General features: G+C 40.9%; 1 protein-coding gene across 2 annotated transcripts in view; it reads left to right on the forward strand.

The window, feature by feature from the left end:
* tm9sf4 (transmembrane 9 superfamily protein member 4) overlaps window positions 1-11535 on the forward strand; it is a 73036-nt gene extending 61501 nt beyond the window's left edge. For both annotated transcript variants that reach the window (XM_068048351.1, XM_068048352.1), the window contains 6 exons: window positions 199-282; window positions 2314-2489; window positions 5949-6012; window positions 6561-6680; window positions 9052-9141; window positions 9310-11535. In XM_068048351.1, coding sequence (XP_067904452.1) covers window positions 199-282; window positions 2314-2489; window positions 5949-6012; window positions 6561-6680; window positions 9052-9141; window positions 9310-9459 — 684 coding nt within the window. In that variant the 3' untranslated portion in view covers window positions 9460-11535. The remainder of the gene's footprint in view (window positions 1-198; window positions 283-2313; window positions 2490-5948; window positions 6013-6560; window positions 6681-9051; window positions 9142-9309) is intronic.
* Window positions 11536-22282: the final 10747 nt, after the last annotated feature.

Genomic DNA, 22282 nt, shown 5'->3' on the forward strand with positions numbered 1-22282 from the left:
ATGAAATCTAAACCTTTAGAAGAAAGGTTCATAGTCCCAAAGGTTGGACACTTAACTAAGTGAAGCAGCAAATGTGTTCCACCACTTTAGTATTGTTCTTTGCTACACTACCTCAATGAAATACTGGGGTTTAAAGATTTTACTGCCGTATCTATATTTTACTCATTAAGATTAATTTGTTTTCCTCTTTATTTACAGACTGCTACACTGTACCCTAGCATTGTGTTTGGATTGTGTTTTGTCCTAAATTGTTTCATTTGGGGAAAACATTCATCAGGAGCTGTAAGTGTTGATCTAAACACAGTTTGTTAATAATTAGAGCTATTTATTTGTTGAACAATTTAATGAATCATTGATGCAATCCAGGCTTGAGACTTGGAACAAAATGCTGAGGGAACGCTGTTTATCTTATGGATAATCTTAAAGCATAAAAACAATATATATAAAAGCAAAATACTGTGGATGCTGGAAATCTGAAATAAAAACAAGAAATGCTGGAAATACTCAGCAGGTCTGGCAGCATCTGTGGAGAGAGAAGCAGAGGTAACGTTTCAGAACCTGAAACGTTAACTCTGCTTCTCTGTCCACAGATGCTGCCAGACCTGCTGAGTATTTCCAGCATTTCTCGTTTTTATTATTAAAACAATATACATGCTCCTGCCTTTCTATTGTAGTCTGCTGGTGGGTCTGGTAATGATGTATCGCCCCTCGTCCCCCTCCTCCCCCCCCCCCCCCCCCACCATGGCATTCTAAAACTAAAAGAAAAGTAAAGCAGTCACATTTTACTTTAAACAAAAGTGAACAAGTTTATCTTTTGTGCTTATTTTATTAATTATAGTGTGAAAAAAGGCACAGAATTGGTAGCTAGAACAAGAAAAGTAGAAATTCTGGGTAGGACATTCATCTGCGAACAAATAGGCCTTGGGATGAGAGCTAACATTGCGTTGCCTTCTTGGTCCGGGTGCTGCTTTGGATGCAAAAAAGTTGGATTGTTCTTAGCAGTAATAGAAGTCTGGATTTACATGAATTCAGATTCTTTTTGCTACTTTAAACTAGGTATCAGTTACTGGTTTTATATTTAGATATTTATGGTGGAGTCCAGTTTTTATTGAAAAGCAATTTGTAGAAGTACAGAATATTGCAGAACAGTAATAGGCCGTTTGTCCATTAAACCTGCACTGGTGATTTAACTTTGCATGAGCCATCTACTCTAATCCCACTTTACTTGTGTCTCAGATCCTTTAATATTCCCCCTTTCCAAGCAACTATCTTAGTCAATTTTAAAATAATTCATGCACTCAGCTCCTACAATGGATTGTGACAGAAAATCTCACATTCTAACCCCTCACTGTGCAAAGGCATTTTTTCCAAACCCCTTCCTTAATTTGTTTTGTGATTATCTCAAATTGTACTTGCAAGCAGTAAAAGAACCTGAGGATGCCCCAAAATTCTGCACAACCAACAAAGTACATTTGAAGTGCAGTAATTGTTATAGTATGGGGCAATGCAGCAGCCAAATTTTGCACAGCAAGGTCCCACGGATGGCAATGACAAATAATATTCTGTTTGAGGGATGAATGTTGGCCAGAACACGCAGAATTCTGCTGTTCTTCGAATAGTGACATAGGATCTTGTGTCTACCTGAGTGGGCATCTTATTGGAAAGACTGATAGTGCAGCACTCTTATAGGATGACACTTCAGTGCACTACAATATCAAGTGCTCATGTCTTTGAGTGAGATTTGACTCTGTCCTTCTGACACAGAGGTGAGATTGTAACCACTGAGTCAAGGCTGACACCTCAGCAATAGAATTTTTAACATTAACTACCAACACCACCTGCTGAAAGAAAAAGTGAGGGGGCAAATTTGTTCTACTATCTGAAGACCAATTTGGCATTCCAATAAAATTCAAGCTCTGGATTAGATTAGAAAATGGATGTAATGCGACTTTTGTTCTTGACTACATGAGTAACAATCCTGAAGTATGAAATACGTTCATTTTTAGACATGGGTTGAATTTGTGCTGACCTTTTAACCCTCCTTTTGATTTGTCAGAAAACAATAGAATCAGCTCAGAAGTTTCATAGTCTCCCTATTTGGATGTTGAAGTTCAACTTTAAATGCTGAATTTCATTAACAGGGCCATAGCATAGTTTTACAAGCTTAAGCTTTACATAAAGAGAACCTTACAGACTAGTTTATTTTCTAATCAACTGGGCAAGCGCATTGACTTCTAAAACCATCTCCACAGTTTTCTGAAGGAACTTTATAAACCTTTTTGCTAACTTAATGCTGTTTTTGTATTTTTAAAGGTTCCCTTTCCTACTATGTTAGCCCTTCTCTGCATGTGGTTTGGTATCTCACTTCCTTTAGTATACCTTGGCTATTATTTTGGTTTTCGCAAACAACCATATGACAACCCTGTGCGCACCAATCAAATACCACGTCAGGTCCCCGAACAGCGATGGTACATGAACAAATTTGTTGGGTAAGTTGTAGATTATCTGTACAGATTTGACGTATTTTGAAATTCTGTAACAATTATGTCTATCTTTTAAAGATAGATATAATTAAGATAAAATTTTTTAATGAAATTGTTTTATTATGTTTTTATGCTGAAATGTTTTGGACAAAATGTAGTTTGATTGAAGTTGGACTATAACCTTGCATAAGGCTTACAAATATAAGGCTTTTAGTAATCATGGTGGAGGGTATCCAGTGTACTTAAGTGTGTTTGCTTAGGATTGTTTAAGCCAATGTATGAAACAGATGTACAAGTAAAAACCTTACTTGCAGGGCATCTCTTCGGTTGGCAACGTGTCCGTATACAGACATCAGTGTCCGTGGTAAAAAGTTTGACATCCATGATAATTTTAAATGTCTTGTTCCAAGCCTTTAAATTTATGTTTTAAAATAAAATAAAAATTTAAAACACAAGTTTAAAGACTTGGAGTAAGACACTTAAAATGATCAGGAGCGAAAGTAATTACAAAGGATCGGGATCATCAGACATCGGACTAAGTACTACAGCCCGCCAAAGTTTTGTATCTGGCCTACCAATAAGAAGTGCGAATGGTTTGCCTGCACGCAGACCTCTGTCGAATCGGAGAGCGGGGGAGGCGGGACTCACTGGGTAGACCGGTGCTGTCAATCAGATTCATGCACTCAGCTCCTACAATGGATTGTGACAGGAAAATCTCACATTCAAACCCCTCACTGTGCAAAGGCATTTTTCCAAACCCCTTCTTTAATTTGTTTTGTGATTATCTCAAATTGTACTTGCAAGCAGTAAAAGAATCTGAGGATGTCCCAAAATTCTGCACAACCAACAAAGTACATTTGAAGTGCAGTAATTGTTATAGTATGGGGCAATGCAGCAGCCAAATTGTGCACAACAAGGTCCCACGGATGGCAATGACAAATAATATTCTGTTTGAGGGATGAATGTTGGCCAGAACACGCAGAATTCTGCTGTTCTTCGAATAGTGACATAGGATCTTGTGTCTACCTGCCTGTGTTCGGCCCGCGGAATCAACCATGGAGAATGTCAGTGTGAGTAGAACAGATAGGACAGTGCACAGAAAAGCAATGAAAGAACTGAAAAGACAAGGTCAGTCCACTTTCTCAGCTCTCCAAAGGCCCTGATTTCTCTGAGTGCTGGCCTGCGCCGAGTAGTAATGTGTTTCTGCATCTGGTGTATGGAGGGAGAGGGGGGGCAAGAGAGGAAGAGGAAAGAGGTTGGGTAGAGGGGCAAGGGACATGGGGAGAGAGATGGACACGGGAGAGGGAAGGTGAAAGAGAGAGAAAAAGAGAGGAAGATCGCTCCTAACAGATGGACATCTATCTGAATTCTCTACATCACTACATCAAGTGTGCGGTTAGACATTGACTTCTTATGCAAGCAAAGACAATGCTAGGTATCTCACTAAATAGGGAGAAATGTGTTTTAAATCAGACTCTGTTTTGATGGCATTAGGTTGGCGAGACGCTATATACAGATAAATTGCACCCATGTCTATGGCTGAGTTATTACCTTGTCAAATGTCCGTGGTGCAATATGTTGGTGTCTATTCCTGGCATCTCACCAACACTGCTAAAAGAAAAAAAATGTCTTTGGAGCAGCATATTCGTAAGATATTGGCTCCATGCTGGCATTTCATAGTAACATAGGAACAAAAGTAGGCCATTCAGTCCCATTAGCCTGCTCCATCATTCAGTTAGATCATGGCTGATCTGTATTCAACTCCCTTTACTTGCCTTTACCCCATATCCCTTGATGTCCTCACTGAACATTAGTTGATCAATTTTAGTATTGGAAATGTAATTGTTCCAGCATTCAGAGCTTTTTGAGGCAGTAAGTTTCAGATTTCCACTAATGCTTTGTTTGAAAAATTGCTTCCTGATTTTGCTGCTAAATGGTCTAGCTCTAATTGTAAGATTAGGCCCCCTGGTTCTGGATTCTTTTGCAAGTTTCTCTGTATGTACTCTTTTGAATATCTCTTTCATTTTATTCACTTTGATTAGATCACTCCCACAAACTTCTGAACTCGAGGGAATGCAAACAACTTTATGCAGCCTGTCTTCACAATTTATCCCTTTAAGCCCTGGTGTCGTCTGGGTAAATCTGTGCTGTACCCCCTCTAAGATCAATACATCTTTCATGAAGTTTGGTGCCCAAAACTGAACACAGTGCACTTGATGGTGTATAGCCAAGGATCTGTACAACTGAAGCATCACTTTCTCACTTGTATTCCAACCCCCTTGAGTTAAAGGTGCCTTTTGATTACTTGTTGCACCTGTGGACACCTAAATCCTTTAGCAGCTTCTGGTCTCTCACTATTAAGAAAATATTCCGATTTTCTTTCTTTGATCCACAGTAGATCTCCTCACACTTCCATATGTTGAATGCCATCTGCCAATTTTGCCCACTCACTTAATCCGTCAATACTGCTTTGTAACTTCCCTGCTTTATAGCGTTTTATATTTTAAAGATGAATCTCCTAGAAGTGCCATAGTTTATAATTCAAAATCAGAGCCATGCAGAGATAGATCTGCTACAGAAGGAACGATTGCAGAGCATGTGGTCAGGGCATCTGTGGAATTAAGCTCCAGATAAAGAACCTCTGCATTTTCCAATTGCATTCTTTAAACTGTTGCCTATAGGCTCGAGTTACACTGCATGTTGCAGTTGTTCTGGAATTCATTTTTATTCATTCTCAGGATGTGAGCTTCACTGGCAAGGCTGACATTTATTGCCCATTCTTAGATGCTTCAAAAAGGTGGTGGTAGTTCACCTTAGCAGTTTCACAATACAAATGCTGGAAACACTCAACAGGTCAGTCAGTATCTGTGAAGGGAACATACAGGTTAATTAACAATTTGCTTAAATTGTAAGTTCTCTTTACAGATGCTGACTGACTGGTTGAATGTTTCTAGCATTTTTCTCATTTTGTTACAGATTTCAAACTCCTGCATTTTTTTTTTTGTTTCCAGTTGCAATAGTGATACTAATGCATGTGTTTCAATCATAGAATGTTAAGACACAAACAGGATATTCACCCAGCAAGTATTATGTCGGTGTGTTTCTCCACATTAATCACCTAGTCTAAACACACTCCCCTGCTTGCTCCCCATGCCCTTTATAATCTTTTTTTCAAGCAACAGTCTAATTCTGTTTTTAAAGAATTTATAAACCCTGCTTCGGCAATGATTTATGACAAAGACTTCCACATTATAACCACCTGCTGTATGGGAGGATAGTTCTAGCCATCACTTTTAATTTTTATGATTATTTTAAGTTTGTGTTCTCATATTATTGTCTTGTCAACCAGTGCAAACAACTTATCATTACTTACTTTGTCATAACCCTTAATAATAATGTCCTCAATCAAATTGTTGTATTTATACTTCTGTACCATCGGCTGATTTTACTGACTTCTTCTTGCAGAATTCTTATGGCTGGTATCCTGCCATTTGGTGCCATGTTTATTGAGCTGTTCTTTATTTTCAGTGTAAGTGAATCTAATGTAATTTTTAAAATCGATGTTAGCTCTTTCATAGGAGTTATCTACTGATACCATTTCCCTATCTTTTCCTTCTATTCTTTTATATTCATCTTTTTCAAATATTTATCTCATGCCCTTTTAAATTATGTTTTCTATAGCTGTTTTAATAACTCTAAAGAAACTAATAATTTCTCCCTTTCGTCCTGTTGACATTCCTAAAGTTTATGTTGTCTGGTTCACCAACCCATGGAAATAATTTTTCATTGATTTACCATCTCAAAACCCTTCATAATTTTGAAAGCCCTTATTAGATTCCCCTCGGTATTTGCGAATAGAATCTTCATTAACTAGGGCATTTCAGTAAGGTAAAACATGCTTGTTGACCCAATTTTGTCTTTGAACTTCAAAAATACTACAGCATTTATATGAGGCTTCCCTAACCAGAAACTGGTGCTTTAGTTAACTGCCAGACAAATAAATTTGATTATCTAAACAAGAATTGTTATTATTCAACAATAGTTTTATTTAAATTGAAACTTTTTTTTCATTTGCAGGCAATTTGGGAGAACCAGTTCTATTACCTCTTTGGATTCTTATTTTTGGTATTTATTATACTGGTAGTGTCATGTTCTCAAATCAGCATTGTCATGGTTTACTTCCAGCTCTGTGCAGAGGTATGTATGATCAGTTGTAAATATTGCATTATATGATTGTCCTTATCTGCCATTTTATTTGGTAAAACCTGGTTTTAAATTAGAAGGATGTTAGATGATCTTTTCAATTGGCACCAAGAAAAACTGGAATCCACTATTCTATTTTGCAGTTTCCCTGCCCTAAAGCTTTATGCCTTCTTGCTGAGTCTGTGGTTCCATACCTCCCTTCCATGGCACATAACCTAAGTTGCCATTAGTCATGTATGAGCATTGACAGAGAATAACACAAGGTTATGGACCATAGCATCATTGTAATAAAGTACTATCCTGTCTGTGCCTGGTGTCACTCTCAGCAGAAGTAGTTGGGAATATCAACCCTTAAACAATTTGCACCTGTGTATGCTAAAGTCAGTTGTAGTGCTATGTCTCATATCAGCTAACTCAGCACATACTAGAGATCGATCAAATCTGGGAACTTTGTGGTCTGTATGGCTCAGTTACTTGCTGGATTAACTCAGCTGTTGGGAGCTGAATCCACATTTAATTGCTAATAGACAAAAGTAAATCAGTCATTTGCAATCACATCATTTAGTGTGGCAAGCAGACATTTAATCTGTAGGTAAACTTAGGTGAATAAGTTATCTGTTTCTAACATTGAATGTACCCACTCAGCTCAGTGTCCAAATTGGCCTTAGTCCATGTAAGAGCTTGATCTCAGACTCAGACCATTAGTGACCCTGGCCACTCATTTATGTTACCTCCATGCTCAAATCACATAAAAGCAAAGGTATAATTTTCCTAATACTTCCCACCCTCCTGCAGCTTCCTTGTTCTTCTGCATAGCTATTTAATTAATTAGTTGTCTTGACTGAAAGCAGGGACCAACTGAAGAGATTAGATTTACTACATTGGCATTTTTATTTTTCCTAAAACCTTTCTTTGATTCTCCCATCTCCCCTTATTTCCTAAAAGAGCTGAATCATGCTGGAATGTGATTCTACCACTGTCTGCAGCCCACTGGTCCCTTGCCTAAGTGACCAGTGTTCTTGTGTGAACAAGCCCGTGAGTGTTGGCAGGCTGTGATATGGGAGTCATCAGAGATGAGCCCAATTCTGCTCTCATCCATCATTTATATATAAAAGTTTTCCACAGGGGACACTATATAGCAGTCTCTTTCCTATTTGATTATTCACCCCCCATCTCACCCCTCCCACCCCCAATCTGGAGGTGCTGAAGCCAATTACCGCATCCTTATCGAAGTCAGGTTCTACACATAGAAAATAGGAGGAGTAGGCCATTCAGCCCTTTGGGCCTGCTCCGCTATTCAAAGAAAATCATGGCTGATCGTCTAATTCAGTATCCTGTTCCCGCTTTCTCCTCATATCCCTTTGGCGTTAAAAAATATATCTGTCCCCTTCTTGAATATATTTAATGACTTGGCCTCCACTGTCTTCTGTGGTAGAGAATTCCACAGGTTCACAACCCTCTGAGTGAAGAAATTTCCCCTCATCTTGGTTCTAAATGGTATACCCCATATCCTGAGACTGTGACCCCTGGTTCTGGACTCCCCAGCCATCGGGAACATCCTCCCTGCATCTAGCCTGTCTAGTCCTGTTAAAATTTTATAAGTTTCTATGAGATCCCCTCTCCTTCTAAACCCTAGTGAATATAGGCCTAGTCGACCCAATCTCTCCTCATACGTCAATCCTGCCATCCCAGGAATCAGCCTAGTAAATCTTCTTTGCACTCCCTCCATGGCAAGAACATCCTTCCTCAGATAAGGAGCCCTAAACTGCACACAATACTCCAGATGTGGTCTCACCAAGGCCTTGTATAACAGCAGTAAGACATTCTTGCTCCTGTACTCAAATCCTCTTGCAATGAAGGCCAACGTACCATTCGCCTTCCTAATTGCTTGCTGCACCTGAATGCTTGCTTTGCACACACGCATTGGGATCAAATCTGGGACGTTCCTGGTTTGTATAATTTCCATTCTGTGGAGTGTATTTACCAAATGAACCATGAAGGCAAAATTTTGTTAATGCACACTCTGGGTGATTCCCAGCGGGAAGAGATGCTTTTTTTCAAGACTCAACTTGATACAGCATCAGCATAATGGCAGCCATCTTTGCTGATACTGAAAATGTGCAATAAAAGAAGCTGCCATAAGTGGGAATCTCAGATTCCACTGACTGTCATTTGTTTAATACCCAATTCAGCATTAGTAGAATATTCCTGAGACAGATTTAGCGTCTATTTCGATGAAATGGTTAGTTGAATCTTAGGATAAATACAAAAATTGAAGTTTCTATTGGGGTTGTACTTATTGAAGGAAGCTTTTGTTTTAGTTCTAAGGAAAACATTAACTGACTTCTTTGCTTTAACATTTCAGGATTATAGATGGTGGTGGAGAACGTTTTTGGTGTCTGGCGGATCAGCATTTTATGTGCTTGTTTATGCCATATTTTATTTTATTAATAAGGTAAGAAAGATGGAAAATCAAGCCTGATTTAATTTTACTTTTTATTTTTGCACGTGTTTGCTCATGCACAGTTTCAGGATATATATTTTAAAAACTTTTTACAGTCTATTCTTTGGCACTGCAGTTTGAAACTGTTAAAATGTAAAAAGAAATCTTATTCTTTTCTAGTTGGATATTGTGGAATTCATCCCATCATTGTTGTATTTTGGCTACACAACTCTGATGGTGCTTTCTTTCTGGCTGCTAACTGGAACTATTGGATTCTATGCTGCATACATGTTCATACGAAAAATCTACGCTGCTGTAAAAATAGACTGAAAAGACCAGCCACACAATAAGGAATTCATGTATATGATGGACCTTCTAACTGTAAATGCTAATGGACATGTTGGCAAGCACCTCTTGATTCCGAAGAATATCACTTTGAAAAATTCCTTCAATTTAGGTAATTGCACGGTGTTCACTTTTGGAGCGATTAGGCAACAATATTGGAGTTCTTAAAAGGAAGTTTTTATATGCCAATTTTGTTTTGAAAACAAATGCTCTTTTTGCAGAACAAAACATTTAGGATGCTACATAGGCATTAATTATAAAAAGCATTGATATCCATTCCCAGCTTTGTTCCAGTATGTCATTGTGAACATTCTATATAAAGAATTAAACTAGCTTTTACCTACTTTATCACATTGAGTGTTATTGTGCCAGACACTTTAAAAAAAAAAATCTAATACTGGAAACATTTGTTGCCTCTTAAGCAGTTGGATCTTAAATGTTCATACATTTTGCTAAGTTGGATATGGAAATTTTTGTGTACAAATGCAACAAACAGATTTGAAGTCAGAGCCAATTTGCAAAGAGAGATCCATAGAATGTCTATTGAGTGCCATTGATCAGAGAAATTCATTACTTGTACTTTCTACGCAGTTCCACTACCTAGGAAAAATTTGTCTTTTATTAAGAGGTGTAGAATACTGGTAGCTGAAGAAGCACTAGATGACCTACTTTACTACAGAAAATTCATAAACAGATGATGCCCATTCTATTTGAGTACTTTGAAGAAAGCCAACTTGCTCATAGAGAGGAATGTCATGGGGCTATGATGTCTAGAATTTGGTTGTGGATTTTGGTTGATGGATTTCTCACTCCTAACATTTTCACAGTCAGTTGAAGTGTACCTTGTCTGAACACATTTGTTACTACAATTGCAGTTGGGCTAAACAACTGAAGTGGATTATACACCAAAAAGCTGATTACACTTATTTGTTCTGATGTAAATAAAGCAAGGTTTTTTTTGTCAAGCATTTCTTTTTAAAATAATTAAATAAAGCCTTGTAAATAGGAACCTGATCATGGAAGCCTTTAAATCACTGTAGGTGCATATTCAAAATTACTACAGATTTTGTTGGTTCTAAAAGGCAAAGGTGTGGGTTATTAAGAGTTTGAAATCGCCTGTGCTGTACTGACTAGTATTTTGGTTTGGACCTCAATTTACTGAGGCTGTTGTGCATTTTTAGATATAGGCATAGCTGCAAAAATTCAGTAAAAATATTAAAGTATTACCAAAGGCCTGACCGAATTTATATTGTTTTCTATCACTTCCTTTATGGTTTTGTGAATGGCTCATAACTAAAGCACTGAGGAGCTGCATTCAGAACAAACATCTTGCACTTTGTTGTCTGTATGCAGTGCATGTGTAATACAGATAGAGCAGTTTGTTCTTTATTCTAAATACTTTGTAGCTCTATAATTTACAGCTGGCTTTTTGCATTGTGTACCTATATTTCTTTTCCATGACCCCTTTTTGATTATCTGGCCGCAAAATTTGGAAGAATTGCCATCACAAATGTCTCCTATTTGTATCTGGACCCTGTGATCAAGATGGATGAGAAAATGAAAACAATGAGATGGAACAGTTACCTAGTGGCTGCCACCATGCTTCTATTTACTAGTCTACTGATGAAGTATTACAAAATACTGCACTGACTTCATCCAGTACAGACACATCTGAGTCTTTGGCTGTTCAACATATAATAAACCTATTGATTTGTTTTCCTGTACATTTTTCTCTAACAATTAGTGGTAATATAGTCCTTGAAAGGGGGGTGAAGGGGTGATATGAAGTTTACTGTGATTTAAATTTTAAGTTTTGTATATTTTCTAAATATTTAAATGATCCTTTTTTGAAATTCTGCATTAGAATTTTCCTTAGTGGTTTCATGGGATTCATTTAATTTTTGTGTGACTTTCATGCAATGGTATAAATAAATGCAATTTTGTACTTTTGCTTTTTGGTCATAGGCACTGTATGTACTGATTATGTAATTGTTTCAAAAGGCATGTTACCCTTTATATAATGTCCAGTATAAAATAAAAATGTGTGTAAACTTTCCTTTATACATTTTGCAGTGGTGTGACTTACACTTTTTTCTTGTAAGACATCAGTTTTAAATCTGAAGAAAACTGCATGAAGTTCTTGTCTGTTTTAGTAAATGTTATCTGAGTAAAATGTTTTTGATATGCTTATGAAATTAACTTTACAATATGGCAGTTACTTTTCCTGAAATTGTTACTTTCTGGGTTTTGATAAGGTACACATATTTCTCTAAAACGATTATGTATTTAGCCCATTACAGTGCAAATTTAGCCCTTTTTGCCTTCCAGGAACAGAGATATATTTTGTTTCTGGTAAATATTGGTCAACAAAGTAAAATCTTTTTCAGATGGAGAATATTGTTAGTTTAATCCCAGGTCTGTCACTCAGTCATTGCTTTGGATTGGTGAGTTTGTTTTGTCCTTGGCATGCAATTTAATCCATCACTAACTGCTATGACCAGGTGAGAAAGAGGTCTATGTCTAGAGTTGCAGAAATGCCTAAGTCTTGCATGGTGGGTTGCCTTCCTAATACCAGCATAAAGGACATCACTTGAATGGTTGAAGACCATTTTACTGGGGAGAAGGGGAACAGCTAGAAGTTGTGGACGATGTTGGATTCAATGACATATGTTACTGACAGGTGGTAAGGGGTGTGGATGGTTCCCACTGTTCACCTCCGAAATGACCACAATCTTGTTTTGTTTAAAATGATATTAGTCCCTGAGTAGTTTAATTGCCAAATAAACAGACAGTGACAGGTTTTCCTGTAGGATTAAAACAGAACAGTAACTAGTTATTGAACAATATTCATTCCCCTAAATGTTCACTACACTACTCACGCACACATTCACTCTCAAGAGAAGATAGAAGGTAAAGTGTAATAATTCAAGGTATGGTAGGTGTTTGTGGTTTACAGTAAACCTGTTGAATCTTCTATGTAGAACAGTTTCTTTTAAAGATGTAGGCCTAGGTTGTTTTTAGTCTTGACTTACTGAGGTGTTGTAGATTTCTAGTGGTTATCAAAGATTTCAGATTGGCGGTGGTATGTCACTTTCAGTTCTCTGCTGCACCAAGTTGCCTGGCTGGGCTTCTTTTCACAGCCAGTGGCAGGACTGCTTCTGTGATATTCTTGCTATCTTTTAAGGTAAAAAAATCTCTCCCATTAGCTTCTGTTAGGAGACACACAGCCCTCTCCCCTGTTGCGACTACACAATGGGCCAAGATATGATAACCATGACCATCATTTGATGTCTGAATATGAACCATTCTGTTATGGTATCTGTTTCACGCCTTTGTTTTAGAAGAACCCATTCAATTCAGGAATGTCACTTGATAGTTTCAGGATGGGTGTAATTGACACCTCTTAACATGGAATATATCCTTTTGTCCATAACACTGAGACAATCTTCAAATGCACAGGTCATGTCCTCTGACCTTCGGCAGCCTTGTCCACCTTTTTAAGAAAAGGTAAAGTCAATTTTAAAGAGTCCACCTTGAATAAAGTTCATAGTAGGAATATATTCTTTACTGAGTATGACATATGGGTAAAGAAAGGATACTGTCCTACAGACAGATTCAAGAGCTAGGGAGGAAGTCTCCTTCTTATGTGCAGGACCTCAAAAGCTCTCTTGATTAGCACATGGCACTGTGAGTAATGAGTTTAAGCACAGTAAGGTAAGATTAGCTAACATGTGGCTGGATAAATGATGCCCGTACAAGATAGACAGATTGTACCTCAACAGGGCTGGGGCCAATATCTTCGCAGAGAGGTTAACTAACCTTGTGGGTGAGGGGTTTAAACTAATTTGGCAGAGACATCAGAATAAACAATTAGAGAAGAGATATAAGGTGCATGAATCTTAGACAAGCCGCTCAATTGGTTAGCACCCCCAATTGATGGCGCCAGTCTTCCCAGCAAGTCCCGCCTCCCCCCATGCTACTATTCAACACAGGTCTGCACTTTTGATTGGTGAGCTTACAGGTCAATCATACAAGCAACATTCTGCCCCCACCCCAACTACTACCACCTTCCCCTCCCCGCCACTCGCAGGAAAGCGAAGACTAGTAACTGCTCTGGCACAGGCTGAACTGCACCAACTGTCTGTTCACTTACCGCTAACAAAGGGGGGGAAACACAAATGAAACAAAATCAATCTCGCCCCTTTCTGTTTGCAAATTATGAAGGATTGGCAGGCTGGATTCCAGCCCACGGGCCATATGTTAGGTAACCCTGAGCCAACCCAATTAGATCTGAATCCAAGATTGGCAGGTAAAACAGTAAATGAGCTATAGGAGCCTTAAAGAGAACATAGTTCAGATACAATCTAGACATATTCCCATGAAAAGGAAGGGTATCCAAAGCTAAACATTCCTCAACTAAAGAGATTAAAATGAAACACAAAAAGGCTTATGATAAATGTCAATTTCAAGATTCAAGAGATAGCCAAGCAAATTACTAGTAGTATAGGGGAGAACTATAAACAGAAATAAGCAGAGTGTATGAGAATAGATTAGTATGTAACATAAAAGGAAACACAACAGCCTTTTATAAACACAAATAGTAAAAGGGTAGTCAAAGGAAGGGTAAGGCTAATTAGGGACCAAAAGTATATCTTCTCAGAGGTCATGGCTGAGGTACTAAATGAGCACTTTGCATCAGTCTTCACTAAAGAGAATGTTGTCAATGTGAGAGTAAAGGAGGAAATGGTATTGAAATTGGATAAGATAAAAAGAGAGGAGGTAATTAAAAGGTTGGCAGTGTTCCAAGTAGAAAAGTCACCCAATCCAGAGGCATCATAGATTGGAAGGATGAAAGATTGGAAATTGCAGCGGCTCTAGCCACAATCTTCCAATCCTTCTCAGGTTATGGGAGTGGTGCCAGAGGATTGTAAATGTTCCAATCAGTTGTATTATTTGGGGGGTAGTATAGTGGAAAGGTATATATGTGTAATTGTTGAAGTGGTGGATCTAGGAATTTTTGGAGCGAGAAATAAGCTTTCATTGTGCAAAATGTAGTTTATGTGGATTGGGCAGGGTGTGCTGGGGCATGTTCAATTTTGATACATTTGTGGTATATTTTCCATTGTTCATATGTTCTGCGATTCTTCTCGCTGCCTGCTCTTTTTTCTTTCTCTTTTCAATTTCTGATTCAATGTAATCACCTGCTGCAGGAAGTAGACCTGGGTGGAGACTATGCACAGCAACTGAGGAGTTAAAGCAGGGGGGGGAAGAGAGGTAACCCAGAGACTCACTGGCAACAGAGATAGTGGGCCTGGGTGGACAGAGTGCAGCGACCGAGGAGCTAAAGAGAGCCTCCAGTTAAATCATCAACAAAAGCAAATTCTGCAAAACTATAGTGGTGTCCGCACCAGGGATGGAGCCAATTGATGAATAGCTGTTGTGTTTCTAGTTATTAATCTAGAAAGTTAAAGGCATGGCAGAGAATCTCAGCCATGTGGGAAATCCTGGATGCTTCTCGTGGTCTGGCCAACCACGTGCAGGAAGTGTCACAGCTCCAGGATTCAGAGCTCGAGCAGCAGCTGGAGTCACTTCAAGGCATCCGCAAGGCTGAGAGCTTCATGGATAGCACATTTCTGGAACTGGTCACCGCCAGAAGGCAAGGAGGACTAGTCAGACTTGACAGGATATCTCACCCTTCAACTGGTATTCACTTCTGAATATTGGTGAGCGAAATGGTTTCTCTGGGGAGTACAGGCAGATCCAAGTCCACAGCACCATAGGTGGCTCACCATGAGTGGAAGATCAATAGTGGTAGGGGATTCTATAGTAGGGGGAACAGACAGGTGCTTCTGCAGCCACAGGACATGAATCCAGGATGGTATGTTGCCTCCCTGGTGCCAGGGTCAGGATGTCACAGAGGCAACAGGGCATTCTGAGGGCGGGGGGGTGAAAGCCAGCAACTGTGGTCCACATTAGCAACAATGACATAGACAGAGAGGGATGAGGTCCGGCAGGCAGAGTCTTGGGAACCAGGAGAGAGATTGGAAAGCAGGACCAGACTAATCTCCAGCTTACTCCTGGTGCCACATGCTAGTGAGTACAGAAATAGGAAGATAGAGCTGATGACTACCTGGATGGAGAGAGAGTGCAGGAAGGAAGGCTTTAGTTTCCTGAGATATAGGGACTGCTTCTGGAGGAGATGAGAACTGTACAAGCTGGATGCATTGCACCTCAACCGGGCCAGGACCAATATCCTCAAAGCGGGGTTTTTTGTGCTGTTGGGGAGGGTTTAAACTATCTTGGCAGGGAATGAGGACCTGAGAATAGATTCAGAAGAAAAACTGGAAATGGAACGCAGAAAATTAATAAGCATGTTTGGAAGGCAGAGGGAATAAAGGCTCGAAAATAGACAAGGGAGTTTGACAGTGCTAAATGGTATATACTTCAATGCAAGTCCAGGAAATATGGTAGATGAGCTGAGAGCACAGATTTACACATGGGGGTATGATATCATAGCTATTACTGAAACATGGCTGGAATGGCAGCTTAACATTCCTGGTTACAGGGTTTTCAGACGAGATGGAGGGAGATAAAATAGGAGAGGAGTTGCAATATTGATTTAAAAAAACAATTATCTCTGTGAGGAGGGATGACATGGAAGAAGGATCATCATTAATGAGGCCATATGGATTGAACTGCAGAACAAAAATGGGGCAACCTAAGAGTGTACTACCGACGCCCAATCAGGGAGTGACAGAAGAACAAATATGTAGGCAAATCTTTGAGAGGTGCAAAAATAATAGGGCAGTAATAGTGGAGAATTTCAACTGTCCTAATATTAACTGGGATAGAATTTGTATGAAAGGCACAGAGGGAGCAAAATTCTTAAAATGCATTCAGGAGAACTTTTTAGCCAGTATGGAGCAAGCCCATCAGAGGGGCGGTTCTGGATTTAGTGTTAGGGAATGATCATAATTCAGTTAGATTTAGGGTATTTATGGAAAAGGACAAAGATAGACCAGGAATAAAAGTTCTCAATTGGGGAAAAGCTAGTTTCATTAAGCTGAGACGTGATTTAGCTAAACTGGATTGAAGATAAATCAGTGCCAGATCAGTGGGAGGCATTCAAGGAAAAGACAGTGAGGGTTCAGAACAAGTATGTTCCCTTAAAGAAAAAGAGTGGGACTGACAAATCCAGAGCTCCCTGGATGTCAAGGGACTTAAAGCAGAGGATAAAGAAAGGGAAGCTTATGACATGCTGAGGTCACAATACTGAAGGAAACCTAGAGGAGTATAAAATCTGTAATGGTGAAATTAAAAAAGAAATTAGGAAAGCAAAGAGAAGGCATGAAAAAATATTGACAAGTAACATCAAGGAAACCAAAGTTTTCTTTAAAAATAAATACATATGGAGCAAGAGGATAACTAAGGAAAGAGTAGGGCATATTAGAGACCAGAAGAAAATCCTAGGTGTGGAGGCGGACACATTGGTATGGTTCTTACTTTGCGTTTGCCTTCACAAAAGAGAAGGATGATACAGACATTGCAATCAGGGAGGAGGAGTGTGAAATATTACATGAAATTAACAGAGTGAGAGGGGAATTATGAAGGCATTTAACATCTTTGAAAGTGGATAAATCCCTAGGCCCAGATGAAATAACTGTTAAGGGAAGCATGAGAAGAAACTTTCCAATTCATTTTCCAATCCTCTCTGGCTACAGATGTGGTGCCAGAGGACTGAGGACAACTAACATTGTACCATTGTTTATAAAGGGAGAAAGGGATAGAGTGGGTAATTACAGGCCAGTCCGCCTAACCTTGGTGATGGGGAAATTATTGGAAAAAATTGAGGGACAGGATAAATCTTTATTTAGAAAGACATAGATTAATCAAAGACAAGTCAGCACGGATCTGTTAAGGGAAGGTCGTGACTAGCATGATTGAATTTTTTGAGGAGGTAACAAGGAGAGTCAATGACGGTAGTGTATTTGATGTAGTTTATATAGATTTTAGCAAGGCTTTTAATAAGGTCCGACATAGCAGACTGGTCACGAAAATTGTGAAATTTGCAAGTTGGATCCAAAATGGGCTCAGGCAGGAAACAAAGGATAATAGTCAATGGGTGTTTTTGTGACTGGAAGGCTGTTTCCAGTGAGGTTCTGCAAGGTTCAGTACTAGGACCCTTGCTTATTGTGTATAGGAAAGATGTGATTGCACAAGAGAGGGTACAGAGGAGATTTATGAGATGTTGCCTGGACTGGAGAATTTTAGATATAAAGAAAGATTGGAGAGGAGAGGGTTATTTTCTTTGGAACAAAGGAGGCTGAGGGGAAACTAATTGAGATTGTAACGAAAACCCCATATGCCAACTGGAAATATTAATTTCACGATATGGAACTTTGCCTGAGACTTCTTACTGGACATTGTTACAAATAACATTTAAAAGAAAACAGAACTACTAGCAGCCAAGATGGCCACAAATTTACATGTGTAGAACTAAGGAATCAGCCTGGAGACAGAGGTAATTACCCAGTCTAGCCAGAACAATAGGTGTGCTCTCTGATTAATTACCTAGAATGGTTTTGTCAATGTTGATCGCCAAAAGCCATCAATACCCATTGACTTTGAAAGAGCCAAACCCCTCTACCAAGTATGTTTCAACAGCTTGAGAGGAGAACTTTGAATTTCAGAAAAACCCCAGAAACTTCTGTTTCAAACACAAAGAGGTGATCACATCACATAACTATTTGGGCCACACTGGAGACTTGTGAGTGATGACTCAGAAGTCAGTGAGTAACTGAGACCCAGGGAAGGAAGATCTCCCCTCCCTCTCTCTCTCCAGCAAAGTCCCAGGGAAATTTAGGTGGCAGCTACTAAGCCTCAAGACTACAGATCCTTCCAGTCAACAACCAGGGGACCTGGATAAAGCCCCTCTCCTGCCTTCTGATACCTGAGAAGCAAGCCCAAATTGTGCACGTGGCCCAGCAAGGACTTCAAGACTAACTTAACTAAAGACACAGACTCAGTATTTGAATTCCATTTATTATGGACTTTACTTCAACCTCCCAACTCTGTTTTCCCTCTGTAATCGATTTGTACGCGTGTGCGCCTCTAGTGTGAATGTGAGCATGAATGCATCGCATATTTTAATAATTTTAACCGGTCTAGAATGATAAGGCCATTAAACTTGCATCTTTCTTATTTAAACTCAAGAAAACCAGTCCGATTGGTTCATTTGCAATTATAATTAGAGGAACAGGAGCAAGTGCCCACTGAGGATGTAAGCTAAATCACTGTATTAAAAGAATCAACCCGGTTGCGGGCAAACCAGAGAAGGGGCGAAAGGGGAGCCTGAGACCCCTTCCACAAAGTGTATAAAATTATGAGGAATCTAGATAGAGTTAATGGGAAGGCCCGATTGCCCTTGGCTGAACGGTCCATAACCAGGGGACATGATTTCCGCTAAGAGGTCTTTTGCGAGGAGCAGCCTTGATAGAACGGGGTGCGGAGCGGACTTTCAGCTGAGCGGTCAATTTCAGTAAGTTACAAGTTAATCCCTTTTTTGTTTCGGAGGACCGGGGACTGCTGGGTAGGGGAAAACTATCTATTTATTTGGGCAGTTTTAAAATCTTTGTCTTTTGCGAGGAGCAGCCTTGATAGAACGGGGTGCGGAGCGGACTTTCAGCTGAGCGGTCAATTTCAGTAAGTTACAAGTTAATCCCTTTTTTGTTTCGGAGGACCGGGGACTGCTGGGTAGGGGAAAACTATTTATTTATTTGGGCAGTGGCAGTACCCAAGACACTACACGTGTAGTGTCTCCCACCCACCCTCCTCCTCTAACCAAAAAAAAAAGGACTCTTCTTTTCTTTTGGGCCTCCTTATCTCGAGAGACAATGGATACGCGCCTGGAGGTGGTCAGTGGTTTGTGAAGCAGCGCCTGGAGTGGCTATAAAGGCCAATTCTGGAGTAACAGGCTCTTCCACAGGTGCTGCAGAGAAATTTGTTTGTTGGGGCTGTTGGACAGTTGGCTCTCCCCTTGCGCCTCTGTCTTTTTTCCTGCCAACTACTAAGTCTCTTCGACTCGCCACAATTTAGCCCTGTCTTTATGGCTGCCCGCCAGCTCTGGCGAATGCTGGCAACTGACTCCCACGACTTGTGATCAATGTCACACGATTTCATGTCGCGTTTGCAGACGTCTTTATAACGGAGACATGGACGGCCGGTGGGTCTGATACCAGTGGCGAGCTCGCTGTACAATGTGTCTTTGGGGATCCTGCCATCTTCCATGCGGCTCACATGGCCAAGCCATCTCAAGCGCCGCTGACTCAGTAGTGTGTATAAGCTGGGGATGTTGGCCGCTTCAAGGACTTCTGTGTTGGAGATATAGTCCTGCCACCTGATGCCAAGTATTCTCCGAAGGCAGCGAAGATGGAATGAATTGAGACGTCGCTCTTGGCTGGCATACGTTGTCCAGGCCTCGCTGCCGTAGAGCAAGGAACTGAGGACACAGGCCTGATACACTCGGACTTTTGTGTTCCGTGTCAGTGCGCCATTTTCCCACACTCTCTTGGCCAGTCTGAACATAGCAGTGGAAGCCTTACCCATGCGCTTGTTGATTTCTGCATCTAGAGACAGGTTACTGGTGATAGTTGAGCCTAGGTAGGTGAACTCTTGAACCACTTCCAGAGCGTGGTCGCCAATATTGATGGATGGAGCATTTCTGACATCCTGCCCCATGATGTTCGTTTTCTTGAGGCTGATGGTTAGGCCAAATTCATTGCAGGCAGACGCAAACCTGTCGATGAGACTCTGCAGGCATTCTTCAGTGTGAGATATTAAAGCAGCATCGTCAGCAAAGAGGAGTTCTCTGATGAGGACTTTCCGTACTTTGGACTTCGCTCTTAGACGGGCAAGGTTGAACAACCTGCCCCCTGATCTTGTGTGGAGGAAAATTCCTTCTTCAGAGGATTTGAACGCATGTGAAAGCAGCAGGGAGAAGAAAATCCCAAAAAGTGTGGGTGCGAGAACACAGCCCTGTTTCACACCACTCAGGATAGGAAAGGGCTCTGATGAGGAGCCACCATGTTGAATTGTGCCTTTCATATTGTCATGGAATGAGGTGATGATACTTAGTAGCTTTGGTGGACATCCGATCTTTTCTAGTAGTCTGAAGAGACCACGTCTGCTGACGAGGTCAAAGGCTTTGGTGAGATCAATGAAAGCAATGTAGAGGGGCATCTGCTGTTCACGGCATTTCTCCTGTATCTGACGAAGGGAGAACAGCATGTCAATAGTCGATCTCTCTGCACGAAAGCCACACTGTGCCTCAGGGTAGACGCGCTCGGCCAGCTTCTGGAGCCTGTTCAGAGCGACTCGAGCAAAGACTTTCCCCACTATGCTGAGCAGGGAGATTCCACGGTAGTTGTTGCAGTCACCGCGGTCACCTTTGTTTTTATAGAGGGTGATGATGTTGGCATCGCGCATGTCCTGGGGTACTGCTCCCTCGTCCCAGCACAGGCATAGCAGTTCAGGGTGTTGATAAGGTAAGCTTTTTATTTAAAACTTCAGTCCGTCGGATTGCTAAGCGAACAAGTTTTGACTTTTTTTTTCGTTTGGTTTTTCAGTAGATTTATTGGGAATCTAGAATAGTGGGAATGGAGGTAAAGGCAGTTGTATGTTCCTCCTGCAGAATGTGGGAGGTAGGGGTCGCCAAGAGTGTCCCTGCTGACTGCATCTGCGGGAAGTGCACCCAACTCCAGCTCCTCGCAGACCGCGTTAGGGAACTGGAGCTGGAGCTGGATGAACTTCGGATCATTCGGGAGGCGGAGGGGATTATTGACAGGAGTTATAGGGAGGCAGTCACACCTCAGGTAAAAGAAGTAGGTAGATGGGTTACCGTCAGGGGAAGGAAAGGGAACCAGCAGGCAGTGCAGGGATCCCCTGTGGCCGTTTCCCTCAACAACAGGTATACCGTTTTGGATACTGTTGGGGGGGACGACTTACCAGGGGTAAGCAATGGGGTGCAGGTCTCTGGCACAGAGTCTGTCCCTGTTGCTCAGAAGGGAAAAGGGAAGAGGAGCAGAGCATTAGTCATTGGGGACTCCATAGTTAGGGGAACAGATAGGAGGTTCTGTGGGAACGAGAGAGACTCACGGTTGGTGTGTTGCCTCCCAGGTGCCAGGGTACGTGATGTCTCCGATCGTGTTTTTGGGATCCTTAAGGGGGAGGGGGAGCACCCCCAAGTCGTGGTCCACATAGGCACCAACGACATAGGTAGGAAGAGAGATGGGGATTTAAGGCAGAAATTCAGGGAGCTAGGGTGGAAGCTTAGAGCGAGAACAACCAGAGTTGTTATCTCTGGGTTGTTGCCTGTGCCACGTGCTAGCGAAGAGAGGAATAGGGAGAGAGAGGAGTTGAACACGTGGCTGCAGGGATGGTGTAGGAGGGAGGGTTTTGGTTTCCTGGATAATTGGGGCTCTTTCTGGGGTAGGTGGGACCTCTACAAACAGGATGGTCTTCACCTGAACCAGAGGGGTACCAATATCCTGGGGGGGAGATTTGTTAGTGCTCTTCGGGGGGGTTTAAACTAAATCAGCAGGGGAATGGGAACCTAAATTGCAGTGCCAGTGTACAGGCTGTTGAGAGTAGTGAGGTAGGGGATAAGGTTACAGGGACGCAAGAGGGCACTGGCAAGCAAGAACTTGGTTTAAAGTGTGTCTACTTCAACGCCAGGAGCATCCGGAATAAGGTGGGTGAGCTTGCAGCATGGGTTGGTACCTGGGATCCTGATGTTGTGGCCATTTCGGAG

The sequence above is a fragment of the Heterodontus francisci genome, chromosome 16 (genome assembly GCF_036365525.1).
Source record: "Heterodontus francisci isolate sHetFra1 chromosome 16, sHetFra1.hap1, whole genome shotgun sequence".
NCBI classification, from domain to species: Eukaryota; Metazoa; Chordata; class Chondrichthyes; order Heterodontiformes; family Heterodontidae; genus Heterodontus; species Heterodontus francisci.